Consider the following 16,651-nt stretch of genomic DNA (forward strand, 5'->3'; position numbering starts at 1 on the left):
CCAGCCTGTGTGATGAAGGGTAAGGCTGTGACTTGATGAGGTGCTTTTCTCTTTTGGCCGCATTCCATATCGGATCTAGTGTCGTCCGTCCTTTTGTAACGGTCTACAGATTGTCCTCTGTAGAGGTCTTTTCTGAAGACAGAGCTTTGTAAACAGTCTACAGATTGTCCTCTGTAGAGGTCTCTGAAGACAGAGCTTTGTAACAGTCTACAGATTGTCCTCTGTAGAGGTCTCTGAAGACAGAGCTTTGTAAACAGTCTACAGATTGTCCTCTGTAGAGGTCTCTGAAGACAGAGCTTTGTAACGGTCTACAGATTGTCCTCTGTAGAGGTCTCTGAAGACCTTTTGGGAGAGCAGTATGTCAGAGTCATTTCAGTAGAAGGAAATTCACTCCATACAGGGTCTAACATCACTGAGAGAAACAGGGTCTAACATCACTGAGAGAAACAGGGTCTAACATCACTGAGAGAAACAGGGTCTAACATCACTGAGAGAAACAGGGTCTAACATCACTGTGAGGAACAGGGTCTAATATCACTGAGAGGAACAGGGTCTAATATCACTGAGAGGAACAGGGTCTAATATCACTGAGAGGAACAGGGTCCAACATCACTGTGAGGAACAGGGTCTAATATCACTGAGAGGAACAGGGTCTAATATCACTGAGAGGAACAGGGTCTAATATCACTGAGAGGAACAGGGTCCAACATCACTGAGAGGAACAGGGTCTAACATCACTGAGAGGAACAGGGTTCAACATCACTGAGAGGAACAGGGTTCAATATCACTGAGAGGAAACAGGGTCTAACATCACTGAGAGGAACAGGGTCCAACATCACTGAGAGGAACAGGGTCTAATATCACTGAGAGGAACAGGGTCTAATATCACTGAGAGGAACAGGGTCCAACATCACAGAGGAACAGGGTCCAACATCACTGAGAGGAACAGGGTCTAATATCACTGAGAGGAACAGGGTCTAATATCACTGAGAGGAACAGGGTCTAACATCACTGAGAGGAACAGGGTCCAACATCACTGTGAGGAACAGGGTCTAATATCACTGAGAGGAACAGGGTCTAATATCACTGAGAGGAACAGGGTCTAATATCACTGAGAGGAACAGGGTCCAACATCACTGAGAGGAACAGGGTCTAATATCACTGAGAGGAACAGGGTCTAACATCACTGAGAGGAACAGGGTCCAACATCACTGAGAGGAACAGGGTCTAATATCACTGAGAGGAACAGGGTCTAACATCACTGAGAGAAACAGCGTCTAACATCACTGAGAGAAACAGGGTCTAACATCACTGGGAGAAACAGGGTCTAACATCACTGGGAGAAACAGAACAGAACAGACACCCGGACACCTGGCATTATCACACTGTAGGGGAGGGTGTTATCACTACCAGCATTATCACACTATAGGGGAGGGTGTTATCACTACCAGCATGATCGCACTGTAGGGGAGGGTGTTATCGCTACCAGTATTATCACACTGTAGGGGAGGGTGTTATCACTACCAGCATTATCCCAATGTAGGGGAGGGTGTTATCACTACCAGCATTATCAATGGTAGCAAATCAAATCAAATGTTATTTGTCACATACACATGGTTAGCAGATGTTAATGCGAGTGTAGCGAAATGCTTGTGCTTCTAGTTCCGACAATGCAGTAATAACCAACAAGTAATCTAGCTAACAATTCCAAAACTACTGTCTTATACACACAAGTGTAAGGGGATAAAGAATATGTACATAAAAAGATATATGAATGAGTGATGGTACAGAGCGGCATAGGCAAGATACAGTAGATGGTATTGAGTGCAGTATATACATATGAGATGAGTATGTAAACAAAGTGGCATAGTTAAAGTGGCTAGTGATACATGTATTACATAAGGATGCAGTAGATGATATAGAGTACAGTATATACGTATACATATGAGATGAATAATGTAGGGAACATTATATTAGGTAGCATTGTTTAAAGTGGCTAGTGATATATTTTACATCATTTCCCATCAATTCCCATTATTAAAGTGGCTGGAGTTGAGTCAGTGTGTTGGCAGCAGCCGCTCAATGTTAGTGGTGGCTGTTTAACAGTCTGATGGCCTTGAGATAGAAGCTGTTTTTCAGTCTCTCGGTCCCAGCTTTGATGCACCTGTACTGACCTCGCCTTCTGGATGATAGCGGGGTGAACAGGCAGTGGCTCCGGGTGGTTGATGTCCTTGATGATCTTTATGGCCTTCCTGTGACATCGGGTGGTGTAGGTGTCCTGGAGGGCAGGTAGTTTGCCCCCGGTGATGCGTTGTGCAGACCTCACTACCCTCTGGAGAGCCTTACGGTTGAGGGTGGAGCAGTTGCAACACACAGGATTATGTACAGTGGGAAGAACAAGTATTTGAACCACTGTAATTTTAATCATAGGTACACTTCAACTGAGAGACGGAATCTAAAACGAAAATCCATAAAATCACATAGGATTTTATGTAGGATTTTTAATGAATTTATTTGCAAATTATGGTGGAAAATAAGTATTTGGTCAATAACAAAAGTTTATCTCAATACTTTGTTATATACCCTTTGTTGGCAATGACAGAGGTAAAACATTTTCTGTAAGTATTCACAAGGTTTTCACACACTTGCTGGTATTTTGGCCCATTAATCCATGCAGATCTCCTCTAGAGCAGTGATGTTTTGGGGCTGTTGCTGGGCAACACGGACTTTCAACTCCCTCCAAAGATTTTCTATGGGGTTGAGATCTGGAGACTGGCTAGGCCGCTCCAGGACCTTGAAATGCTTCTTACGAAGCCACTCCTTCGTTGCCCGGGCGGTGTGTTTGGGATCATTGTCATGCTGAAAGACCCAGCCACGTTTCATCTTCAATGCACTTGCTGATGGAAGGAGGTTTTCACTCAAAATCTCACGATACATGGCCCCATTCATTCTTTCCTTTACACGGATCAGTCGTCCTGGTCCCTTTGCAGAAGAACAGCCCCAAAGCATGATGTTTCCACCCCCATGCTTCACAGTAGGTATGGTGTTCTTTGGATGCAACTCAGCATTCTTTGTCCTCCAAACACGACGAGTTGAGTTTTTACCAAAAAGTTATATTTTGGTTTCATCTGACCATATGACATTCTCCCAATCTTCTTCTGGATCATCCAAATCCTCTCTAGCAAACTTCAGACGGGCCTGGACATGTACTGGCTTAAGCAGGGGGACACGTCTGGCACTGCAGGATTTGAGTCCCTGGCGGCGTAGTGTGTTACTGATGGTAGGCTTTGTTACTTTGGTCCCAGCTCTCTGCAGGTCATTCACTAGGTCCCCCCGTGTGGTTCTGGGATTTTTGCTCACCGTTCTTGTGATCATTTTGACCCTACGGGGTGAGATCTTGCGTGGAGCCCCAGATCGAGGGAGATTATCAGTGGTCTTGTATGTCTTCCATTTCCTAATAATTGCTCCCACAGTTGATTTCTTCAAACCAAGCTGCTTACCTATTGCAGATTCAGTCTTCCCAGCCTGGTGCAGGTCTACAATTTTGTATCTGGTGTCCTTTGACAACTCTTTGGTCTTGGCCATAGTAGAGTTTGGAGTGTGACTGTTTGAGGTTGTGGACAGGTGTCTTTTATACTGATAACAAGTTCAAACAGGTGCCATTAATACAGGTAACGAGTGGAGGACAGAGGAGCCTCTTAAAGAAGAAGTTACAGGTCTGCGAGAGCCAGAAATCTTGCTTGTTTGTAGGTGACCAAATACTTATTTTCCACCATAATTTGCAAATAAATTCATAAAAAATCCTACAATGTGATTTTCTGGATTTTTCTTTCTCATTTTGTCTGTCATAGTTGAAGTGTAACTATGATGAAAATTACAGGCCTCTCATCTTTTTAAGTGGGAGAACTTGCACAATTGGTGGCTGACTAAATACTTTTTCACCCCACTGTAAGTATTTGATCACCTACCAACCCGTTTCAGGTCACAACATCTCAACAGGGTTTAGGTCTGGACTTTGACTAGGCCGTTCCAAAACATTATATTAGTTGCTTTTCAGCCATTCTGATGTAGACAAATTGCTTGTGTGTTTTGCATTATTGTCTTGCTGCATGACCCAGCTGGGCTTCAGATTCAGCTCACAGACGGATGGGCCTGACATTTTCCTGTATAATTATCTGATACAGAGCAGAATTCATGGTTCCAAGTTGTCCAGGTCCTGAGGCAGCAAAGCATCCCCAAACCATCACAAACTACCACCACCATGCTGGCTGACCCCAAACCATCACACTACCACCACCATGACCCCAAACCATCACACCACCACCATGCTGACCCCAAACCATCACACTACCACCACCATGCTGGACCCCAAACCATCACACTACCACCACCATGCTGGCTGACCCCAAACCAAACCATCACACTACCACCACCATGCTGACCCCAAACCATCACACTACCACCACCATGCTGACCCCAAACCATCACACTACCACCACCATGCTGACCCCAAACCATCACACTACCACCACCATGCTGACCCCAAACCATCACACTACCACCACCATGCTGACCCCAAACCATCACACCACCACCACCACCACCATGCTGACCCCAAACCATCACACTACCACCACCATGCTGACCCCAAACCATCACACTACCACCACCATGCTGACCCCAAACCATCACACTACCACCACCATGCTGACCCCAAACCATCACACTACCACCACCATGCTGGACCCCAAACCATCACACTACCACCACCATGCTGACCCCAAACCATCACACTACCACCACCATGCTGACCCCAAACCATCACACTACCACCACCATGCTGACCCCAAACCATCACACTACCACCACCATGCTGGACCCCAAACCATCACACTACCACCATGCTGGACCCCAAACCATCACACTACCACCACCATGCTGACCCCAAACCATCACACTACCACCACCATGCTGACCCCAAACCATCACACTACCACCACCATGCTGACCCCAAACCATCACACTACCACCACCATGCTGACCCCAAACCATCACACTACCACCACCATGCTGACCCCAAACCATCACACTACCACCACCATGCTGACCCCAAACCATCACACTACCACCACCATGCTGACCCCAAACCATCACACTACCACCATGCTGGACCCCAAACCATCACACTACCACCATGCTGGACCCCAAACCATCACACTACCACCACCATGCTGACCCCAAACCATCACACTACCACCACCATGCTGACCCCAAACCATCACACTACCACCACCATGCTGACCCCAAACCATCACACTACCACCACCATGCTGACCCCAAACCATCACACTACCACCACCATGCTGACCCCAAACCATCACACTACCACCACCATGCTGACCCCAAACCATCACACTACCACCTCCCCCATGCTGGACCCCAAACCATCACACTACCACCACCACCATGCTGACCCCAAACCATCACACTACCACCACCACCATGCTGACCCCAAACCATCACACTACCACCACCATGGGGTCTGACCCATTTCAAACCATCACCTTACCACCACCATGATTCACCGTTGTCTGGGACACTGACCCACCATAGACAGTATATGGAAATAAAACTGTCTAAATATCAATGTGTCTGTTGAGAGAGTGAGTCATTCCTGGGGTCTGTCTCTCAGCATCCATCCATCTGTCTGTTGTTGACACTGAGTAAAATATATATATATACACTACTTTAGACCAGAGCCCTATATAGTACACTACTTTAGACCAGGGTCCAATGGACTGTATAGTGCATAGGATGCTATTTGGCATGTACACTATAACTTCTCTGATGTGGACTTTTCTACTTTGTTTTTAGGTGAATGAGGTGTGAACCTGACGGTCCCCAGTACCCCGGGTGGTGATGTGAGCACGGACACCCTTCTCCCTCATCAGTCTCAATTATGGGATATTTACACCCTGCCTGGTCCCGGAACCCTGCCAGCCAAGCGGATAATGGCTCTCCACTCTCTCCAGTTACCCCGTAGAGTGTAGGGAGCCGACACCCCATCTCACACACACACACACACACTTCCCTTACAGCTCTGCTTTGTTCCTGGGTGGTGACATCATGGCCGTGGGGTTGCCAATGGGGACTGCGGCAGACTCACTCACACACACTCAAACTTTTCAGATCTCTCTGACGTCCAGGGGTTTTCACTCTAACCCGTTGTTCTAACACACTGCTAGATGAGATGAGGCAGCCTCAGTCCACTAAACTCCCTGTGTCCTAGTCTATCTGTACCCTGATAGACTGACGCCAGACCTGGCTCTACTCCCTCGCCCATGTACGGTGCCCCTAGAGCAGTGGTGTTCAACTCTGACCCCTACGAGGTTCGGAGCCTGCTTGTTCTCTGTTCTACCTGATCATCAATTACAGCCGCCTGATGTCCCAGGTCTAAATCAGGCCCTGATTAGAGGGGAATCACCCACCTGGTGTCCCAGGTCTAAATCAGGCCCTGATTAGAGGGGAATCACCCACCTGGTGTCCCAGGTCTAAATCAGGCCCTGATTAGAGGGGAATCACCCACCTGGTGTCCCAGGTCTAAATCAGGCCCTGATTAGAGGGGAATCACCCACCTGGTGTCCCAGGTCTAAATCAGGCCCTGATTAGAGGGGAATCACCCACCTGGTGTCCCAGGTCTAAATCAGGCCCTGATTAGAGGGGAATCACCCACCTGGTGTCCCAGGTCTAAATCAGGCCCTGATTAGAGGGGAATCACCCACCTGGGTTCCCAGGTCTAAATCAGGCCCTGATTAGAGGGGAATCACCCACCTGGTGTCCCAGGTCTAAATCAGGCCCTGATTAGAGGGGAATCACCCACCTGGTGTCCCAGGTCTAAATCAGGCCCTGATTAGAGGGGAATCACCCACCTGGTGTCCCAGGTCTAAATCAGGCCCTGATTAGAGGGGAATCACCCACCTGGTGTCCCAGGTCTAAATCAGGCCCTGATTAGAGGGGAATCACCCACCTGGTGTCCCAGGTCTAAATCAGGCCCTGATTAGAGGGGAATCACCCACCTGGTGTCCCAGGTCTAAATCAGGCCCTGATTAGAGGGGAATCACCCACCTGGTGTCCCAGGTCTAAACCAGTCCCTGATTTGAGGGGAATCACCCACCTGGTGTCCCAGGTCTAAATCAGGCCCTGATTAGAGGGGAATTACCCACCTGGTGTCCCAGGTCTAAACCAGTCCCTGATTTGAGGGGAATCACCCACCTGGTGTCCCAGGTCTAAATCAGTCCTTGATTAGACGGGGGAAAACAATGAAAGAATATCAGTGGAACTGTGTTTGAGGTCCAGAGTTGAATGTGAGGGCTCTATAGGGGCCTGTCAACCCAGCATGCAGGGGGGCTCTGGTCTGGCCCAGCCCCAGCCACGATGCCCATCACCCAGGAGAACGCCCTGAGCCACCTCCCCCTGTTGGAGGACTGGCTCCTGGGGATACAGACCAGGGACCAGCAGTCCACCATCAGCAGAGACCCGGACCAAGACTCTTACCAGGTTTGTCATAAATGCATATAGATGATGTATTATACCTGGATCCAGTGTTGTAGTGTACATAGCCCATCTGTAAATAGCCCACCCAATCTACCTCATCCCCATATTGTTTTTATTTACTTTTCTGCTCTTTTGCACACCAGTATCACTACTTGCACACCATCATCTGCTCATCTATCACTCCAGTGTTAATCTGCTATATTGTAATTACTTTGCCACCATGGCCTATTAATTGCCTTACCTCTCTTATCCTACCTCATTTCCACATGCTGTATATAGATTTTCCTACCGTGTTATGGATTGTATGTTTGTATATTCCATGTGTAACTCTGTGTTGTTGTTTATTGTTTATTCCATGTGTAACTCTGTGTTGTTGTCTGTGTCGGACTGCTTTGCTTTTCTTGCCCAGGTCACAATTGTAAATGAGAACTTGTTATCAACTGGCCTACCTGGTTAAATAAAGGTGTTCTCAACTGGCCTACCTGGTTAAATAAAGGTGTTCTCAACTGGCCTACCTGGTTAAATAAAGGTGTTCCAACTGGCCTGGTTAAATAAAGGTGTTCTCAACTGGCCTACCTGGTTAAATAAAGGTGTTCTCAACTGGCCTACCTGGTTAAATAAAGGTGTTCTCAACTGGCCTACCTGGTTAAATAAAGGTGTTCTCAACTGGCCTACCTGGTTAAATAAAGGTGTTCTCAACTGGCCTACCTGGTTAAATAAAGGTGAAATAAAAATAAATGATTGCGGTGTCTCAAACTCTTGACTGGTCAGGAGTCGACATTGTGGTTTTTAATCTGTAATTATGTTAATTACTGTAATATTGTGGAATGAGAGACATTTAAATGTAGTTTTCTATCTCTTCCTTCTACCAGGAGTCAGAACACGAGGTGGATGCCTGCGGCACGGTCAGCGACAGTACCAGTGGAGACATGTCTCTATGTCAGGCCTCTATACAGAAACTGATGGAGTACATTCAGCTCAACTTCACCGAGGACAAAGAGCCCAACGTCGTGGCACGACCCACAATGCCGGGCGGAGGTGTGGACGCGGAGGTGCGAGCCGTGTGTCTCACCAAGAGGGAGGGGGACGGGGCAGAGCTGGGACTGAGTTTCGGTAACATCCCGATATTCGGGGATCCGGAGGGGGAGAACAGGAAGAAGGGAGGAGGGAGGAGGAGGAGGAAGGGGGATCAGGGACCCGTGTTGGACGTGGGGTGTATCTGGGTGACGGAGGTGAGGAAGAGAAGTCCGGCGGCGAGGTGTGGTAGAATTAAACTACGAGACGAGTTGCTGTCACTCAACGGTCAGCTGATGGTGGGCGTCGACGTCACGGGAGCCAGGTAGGAGGGTTTATAATAATAATACATCTCCCCCACTCTCTCTCTCTCCCCCCTCTCTCTCCCCCTCTCTCTCCCCTCTCTCTCCCCCTCCCCTCTCTCTCTCTCCCCCTCTCCCATCTCTCTCTCTCCCCCTCTCCCATTCTCTCTCTCTCCCTCTCCCATTCTCTCTCTCTCTCTCTCCCTCTCTCTCTCTCTCTCTCTCCCTCCTCAATAACCATCCATTCAACAATAACAATAAGTATACAGTAGAGGACATGGGCAGGTTGGTCTGTCAGACACTGTCCCTCATCTTATGGCAGGCAGCAATGTAGTGCTCTGCCAACCCACAGCTCTCTGCGTCCTCCCCCAACAGGACGGGTAGCCTATCCTCATCAGAGAGGTCTTTGAAACCTTGACTAAGGGTTTCAAATTTGGGGAAATGACACTCTAATTGTTTTATATTTTTGACATTTTGTCAGGCAATGCAGCTCCGTCTCAGGTTCTGCTGTTGTTCTGCTGTTGTGCAGTGGTTGCACAGCCTTTCCTCTACGGGGAGCCAGGTTTTCCTGTGTCTACCCATCTCAATGGCAAGGCTGTGCTCACTGAGCCTGTACTTTGTCAAGGTTTTTCTAAGGTTTTGATCAGTAACCATGGTCATATAGTTAGCCACAGTGTACTGTTGATTTAGGGTCAGACAGCACTGCATTTAGCTTTGTGTTTGTGTTTGTGTTTCCCAATAAGCAATGTCGTTTTATTTTGACTGTGTTGTAATTTGTGTATTTCTGATTGATTGGATGTTCTGGTCCTGAGGCTTCAGTGTGTTAGTAGAACAGGTTAGTGAACTCAGCAACAGGACCAGCTGGATGAGGGGACTGAGGCTTTAGTGTGTTAGTAGAACAGGTTTGTGAACTCAGGACCAGCTGGATGAGGGTCTGTTGAACAGCTTCTATTACCATCAGACTGTTGAACAGCTTCTATCACCATCAGACTGTTGAACAGCTTATATCACCATCAGACTGTTGAACAGCTTCTATCACCATCAGACTGTTGAACAGCTTCTATTACCATCAGACTGTTGAACAGCTTCTATCACCATCAGACTGTTGAACAGCTTCTATCACCATCAGACTGTTGAACAGCTTATATTACTGGTCTCACACAATTTAAATGGTATATTTTCCTTGGTTTTCTCATAAATGTTTTACTCGGGCCCCCAGGACGATTTACTGGACAGAGAGAAAGCCAAAGAGACTTTGAACAGCTTCTATCACCATCAGACTGTGTTCAGACCATCAGACTGTTGGACAGCTTCTATCGACTGTTCTTCAAATTCTGACTGTTGAACAGCTTCTATCACCATCAGACTGTTGAACAGCTTATATTACTGGGGTATCAAAATGTTTTACTCGCCCCCAGGACGAACCCCAAAGAGTTTGGCTGTTCTGCTTCAGTCTCGGGATCAAAGCCTGGCTGTCTCGTCTGGCTGTGTCTGAGTTCTACTATTTGGTGTTTGTCTTTGAAATATAGGATACGTTTCATTCCCCCTAGTCTGTCTCTCCTATCGCTCACTGTGGTTTGGTTCTACTAGAGAGTGCTCCTGTTGGCCATGGGAATGAGAGAGGGGGGGGTGAGAGAGGAGGAGAGCAAGGGAGAGGCGAGAGGGGGGCAGAAAGAAATAAAAAGTTTGAGAGGTAGAGACAGTTGAAGAAAGTGAGTTGGAACTAGCGAAATCAGACTTTTCCCCCCGGGCTGTGAGACTGACTATACCAGGAAGGGAAAGAGATTGTGAATCTGGCACTTTCCCCCCGGGCTGTGAGACTGACTATACCAGGAAGGGAAAGAGATTGTGAATCTGGCACTTTCCCCCCGGGCTGTGAGACTGACTATACCAGGAAGGGAAAGAGATTGTGAATCTGGCACTTTTCTCCAGGACCTGTGAAAAAGCCCTCCTCTCCTCCTTTCTCTCCGACAACCAGTAGATTCTTTTAAAAGATGGCGGTGCAGTGGAAGGCCAGTCTTGCCGGTTCCTTCCGTTACTTATTACTTTGTTTGTGCAATAATTTGCTACGCTAAAAAAACGTTTTATCCTATTCTACTGAGCCGTTTACTGTATTGTCCAGAAGGAACCTGAAAGGAAGCGTTTCATTGGACGGTGTATACCACGTGTATCCTGTACATACGACTAATTCAACTTGGAACTTGGAGCAGTAACTCCGCCCTAATGCAAATATTATATATATTATATATAATACATTTAAAAATATATATACAGAATGGTGACTTTTAGGGCTCAGACGCACCAGAGATACTGACTGCAGAGAGGTACTTAGCACCTCTGCCACAACACAGATCCAGCACCAATCTAATAGAGTAACTTGTTTGGCTTGTATCTGCTGTAGATAGCTATGGTTAGCTAACTAGCTAGCAAGCTGCGCTAATGTTGTTGCTAACTAGCTATCATTTTTTTAGTAAGCCCTCGTTGATACTAACCAGATGGCCAAAACTAGATAACTAGCATAGCTATCAACATTATAATTAAATCACAATGGATTCATTTTAAATGATGCAGCTGCCTGTAAACTGCCGAGAATCAGTGGAGAAACTAGCTAGCAATGTTGTTCTAATGGAAAATGGTGTTGCTAACCGTTAAGCTAACGTTAGCTAGCAAGTGTACTGGCACTGGCAGTATGGGATAATGGACAGTGATTTAAATTATTTTATGAATCATCTTGCAAGATAGCTAGCTTGGTAAAGCATTTAGTGTTAGCATAACATGAAGTGTCTGCCTGGCCCACTTAGCAAGCTAACGTTAGCTAGCAAACTAATGAGCTAGTGCACATTATTCAACCTAATTTTAAAAATCCTTCTTCAAGCACAAAACAGCTAGATGTAAAGACTTGCTTTGGAAAAAAAAACATGTGCGGTGCATTCGGAAAGTATTCAGACCCCTTGACTCATTCAACAATAAGTGTTTTCCTCATCAATCTACACACAATACCCCATAATGACATCACAATACCCCATAATGACATCACAATACCCCATAATGACATCACAATACCCCATAATGACATCACAATACCCCATAATGACATCACAATACCCCATAATGACATCACAATACCCCATAATGACATCACAATACTCCATAATGACATCACAATACCCCATAATGACATCACAATACCCCATAATGACATCACAATACCCCATAATGACATCACAATACCCCATAATGACATCACAATACCCCATAATGACATCACAATACTCCATAATGACATCACAATACTCCATAATCTCCCGTTCATTCACATGTATTCAGGCCCTTTACTCAGTACTTTGTTGAAGCAGCGATTACAGCCTCCAGTCTTCTTGGGTATGACGCTGCATGCTTGGCACACTTGTATTTGGGGAGTTTCTCCCATTCTTCTCTGCAGATCCTGTCAAGCTCTGTCAGGTTGGATGGGAGTGTCACTGAACAGCTATTTTCAGGTCTCTCCAGAAATGTTCGATCGGGTTCAAGTTCGGGCTCTGGCTGGGCCACTCAAGGACATTCAGAGACTTGTCATGAAGCCACTCCTGCATTGTCTTGGTCGTGTGCTTAGGGTTGTTGTCCTGTTGGAAGGTGAACCTTCACCCAAGTCTGAGGTCCTGAGTGCTCTGGAGCAGGTTTTCATCAAGAATCTTTCCCTCGAACCTGACTAGTCTCCCATTGTCACTGAAAAACCTCCCCACAGCAGGATGCTGCCACCACCATGCTTCACCGTAGAGATGGTGCCAGGTTTCCTCTAGACGTGACGCTTTGTATTAAGGCTTTGTGACTCAAAGTCAAGTTGTTGGCCGCTGCCGAGCTTTGCGATTCTACAAGTAGAAACGTAAGGTTCGCCGGTACCCAGTCGATACGCAGAAGGCAGAGGAGACTGGGGAACAAAGCACAGTTTTAGGCATTTGAAAATAATATTTGAGGTAAATTCATTTTCTTTGATACAAACAACAAACAGCCTATAGAGTCTACATCCCCTTTGAACTTATATCGAAAATTGGATTCAAGTAGATTTCTTCCCTCTCCACATTTTTAAAGTGAAAGAAAGTTCAAATAAAATTGTCTAAATTGAGAGGAGAGGGAGAGACTAGTGTTTATTGGTTTGACCTTTTAAAGATGGAAAAGAAAGAAGATAAAAGACGTCATCAAGATATCTAGAAGAACAATAATCAAGATGTCACGACTTCCGCCGAAGTCGGTCCCTCTCTTTGTCCGGGCGGCGTTAGGCGGCGTACGTCACCGGCCTTCTAGCCATCGCTGATCCACTTTTCATTTTCCATTTGTTTTGTCTTTGTTTTACACATCTCGTTTCAATTCCCCAATTACATGTTCATTATTTAACCCTCTGTTTTCTTGAGTAAATGTACATGTATTACTCATTTCTGTTGTCCTGCGCCTGACTCCTCTGCACCAGCTACACCCAGACCTATTACACAAGATATCGAGAAGAACAATACTATTGTGTATACCATCCTTCTCAAACCCCCAGCGTGAATCCACATTAATCTCAATCAACCTCCTTCCCTGGCTGCGATCCAATCTAAACTGCAGAAAACGTCCATCTCATGGTAGGATTGCGTGTGGGTTGCACCTCCGGTCGACCTCCACAACAACAGACGTCCAGGACTTCCCCACCCCAGGACCCCCTCCTCCCCCAAATCCACCCTGTGGCGTTGAGTCGAAGGGTCCCAGATGGGTTGTGGATTAAAGCGGTAGCTCCAAGCCGGATTGCCAGGTCTTACCGTCTGGCTGCTCTGCTGAGGCCCCCAAATTAAATTCCTTTGTATGAGTGGCTTTGTGTAGGTGATTACACAGGAAGTACTAGTTACCATTCAGCTGCTGACTGGAAAGTGAGAGCCTACAACACTGTAGTGTACTGAGCCTGATGTAGTGTACTGAGCCTACTGTAGTGTACTGAGACTACTACACTGTAGTGTACTGAGCCTACTGTAGTGTACTGAGCCTACTGTAGTGTATTGAGCCTACTGTAGTGTACTGACTGTAGTATACTCAGCCTACTGTAGTATACTGAGCCTACTGTAGTGTACTGAGCCTACTGTATTGTACTGAGCCTACTGTAGTGTATTGAGCCTACTGTAGTGTACTGACTGTAGTATACTCAGCCTACTGTAGTATACTGAGCCTACTGTAGTGTACTGAGCCTGATGTAGTGTACTGAGCCTACTGTAGTGTACTGAGCCTGATGTAGTGTACTGAGCCTGATGTAGTGTACTGAGCCTGATGTAGTGTACTGAGCCTGATGTAGGGTACTGAGCCTGATGTGTGTACTGAGCCTGATGTGTGTTGTACTGAGCCCAGACTGTTGTAGGGCTGAGGGTGTGTTGAGGGCTGAGACCAGGACCAGGACCGATGTGTTGTATGAGACCAGACCAGGACTGGTGTTTGTAAACCAGGACCGAGACTGACTGTGCTGTAGGTTTGAGACCAGGACCGATGTGTTGTAGGGCTGAGACCAGACCAGGACTTGTGTGTTGTAGGGCTGAGACCAGGACTGATGTGTTGTAGGGCTGAGACCAGACCAGGACTGAGACCAGATGTGTTGTAGGGCTGAGACCAGACCAGGACTGGTGTGTTGTGTTGTAGGGCTGAGACCAGACCAGGACTGATGTGTTGTAGGGCTGAGACCAGGACTGATGTGTTGTAGGGCTGAGACCAGGACTGATGTGTTGTAGGGCTGAGACCAGGACTGGTGTGTTGTAGGGCTGAGACCAGGACTGGTGTGTTGTAGGGCTGAGACCAGACCAGGACCAATGTGTTGTAGGGCTGAGACCAGGACTGGTGTGTTGTAGGGCTGAGACCAGACCAGGACTGATGTGTTGTAGGTCTGAGACCAGACCAGGACCGGTGTGTTGTGAGACCAGGACCAGGTCTGAGACCAGACCAGGACTGATGTGTTGTAGGGCTGAGACCACCAGGACCAGGATGTGTTGTATGTGTTGTAGGGCTGAGACCAGTGTTGTACCAGGACTGATGTGTTGTAGGGCTGAGACCAGGACTGGTGTGTTGTAGGGCTGAGACCAGGACTGATGTGTTGTAGGGCTGAGACCAGGACTGGTGTGTTGTAGGGCTGAGACCAGGACTGGTGTGTTGTAGGGCTGAGACCAGGACTGTTGTTGGGGCTGAGACCAGGACTGATGTGTGTTGTAGGGCTGAGACCAGGACCAGGGCTGAGACCAGGACTGGTGTGTTGTAGGGCTGAGACCAGACCAGGACTGATGTGTTGTAGGGCTGAGACCAGGACCGATGTGTTGTAGGGCTGAGACCAGACCAGGACCGATGTGTTGTAGGTCTGAGACCAGACCAGGACTGATGTGTTGTAGGTCTGAGACCAGACCAGGACTGGTGTGTTGTAGGGCTGAGACCAGACCAGGACTGATGTGTTGTAGGGCTGAGACCAGACCAGGACTGGTGTGTTGTAGGGCTGAGACCAGGACTGGTGTGTTGTAGGGCTGAGACCAGGACCGGTGTGTTGTAGGGCTGAGACCAGGACCGGTGTGTTGTAGGGCTGAGACCAGGACTGATGTGTTGTAGGGCTGAGACCAGACCAGGACCGGTGTGTTGTAGGGCTGAGACCAGACCAGGACTGATGTGTTGTAGGGCTGAGACCAGGACTGATGTGTTGTAGGGCTGAGACCAGGACCAGGACTGATGTGTTGTAGGGCTGAGACCAGGACTGATGTGTTGTAGGTCTGAGACCAGGGACTGATGTGTTGTAGGGCTGAGACCAGGACTGAGACCAGTGTTGTAGGGCTGAGACCAGGACCAGGTGTTGTAGGGCTGAGACCAGACCAGGACCGATGTGTTGTAGGGCTGAGACCAGACCAGGACCGATGTGTTGTAGGGCTGAGACCAGACCAGGACTGATGTGTTGTAGGGCTGAGACCAGACCAGGACCGATGTGTTGTAGGGCTGAGACCAGACCAGGACTGATGTGTTGTAGGGCTGAGACTGAGACCAGGGACTGATGTGTTGTAGGGCTGAGACCAGACTGATGTGTTGTAGGGCTGAGACCAGGACTGGTGTGTGTGTTGTAGGGCTGAGACCAGGGCTGAGACTGAGACCCAGGACTGATGTGTTGTAGGGCTGAGACCAGACCAGGACTGATGTGTTGTAGGGCTGAGACCAGACCAGGACCGGTGTGTTGTAGGTCTGAGACTAGACCGGGACTGATGTGTTGTAGGGCTGAGACCAGACCGGGACTGGTGTGTTGTAGGGCTGAGACCAGACCAGGACCGGTGTGTTGTAGGGCTGAGACTAGACCAGGACTGATGTGTTGTAGGGCTGAGACCAGACCAGGACCGGTGTGTTGTAGGTCTGAGACTAGACCAGGACTGATGTGTTGTAGGGCTGAGACCAGACCAGGACTGATGTGTTGTAGGGCTGAGACCAGACCAGGACTGATGTGTTGTAGGGCTGAGACCCAGGGACCGGTGATGTGTTGTAGGGCTGAGACCAGACCAGGACTGATGTGTTGTAGGGCTGAGACCAGACCAGGACTGATGTGTTGTAGGGCTGAGACCAGACCAGGACTGATGTGTTGTAGGGCTGAGACCAGACCAGGACCGATGTGTTGTAGGGCTGAGACCAGGACTGATGTGTTGTAGGGCTGAGACCAGACCAGGACTGATGTGTTGTAGGGCTGAGACCAGACCAGGACTGGTGTGTTGGGCTAGGGACTGAGACTGAGACAGACCAGGACTGATGTGTTGTAG

General features: G+C 47.9%; 1 protein-coding gene across 1 annotated transcript in view; it reads left to right on the forward strand.

Annotated features, from left to right (window-relative positions):
- The first annotated feature begins 7,212 nt into the window (after positions 1-7,212).
- pdzd2 (PDZ domain containing 2) overlaps positions 7,213-16,651 on the forward strand; it is a 129,596-nt gene continuing 120,157 nt past the window's right edge. The window contains 2 exon segments of the mRNA XM_042321241.1: positions 7,213-7,557; positions 8,427-8,893. Coding sequence (XP_042177175.1) covers positions 7,435-7,557; positions 8,427-8,893 — 590 coding nt within the window. The 5' untranslated portion in view covers positions 7,213-7,434.

The sequence above is a fragment of the Oncorhynchus tshawytscha genome, linkage group LG04, assembly GCF_018296145.1.
Source record: "Oncorhynchus tshawytscha isolate Ot180627B linkage group LG04, Otsh_v2.0, whole genome shotgun sequence".
Taxonomy (NCBI): Eukaryota; Metazoa; Chordata; class Actinopteri; order Salmoniformes; family Salmonidae; genus Oncorhynchus; species Oncorhynchus tshawytscha.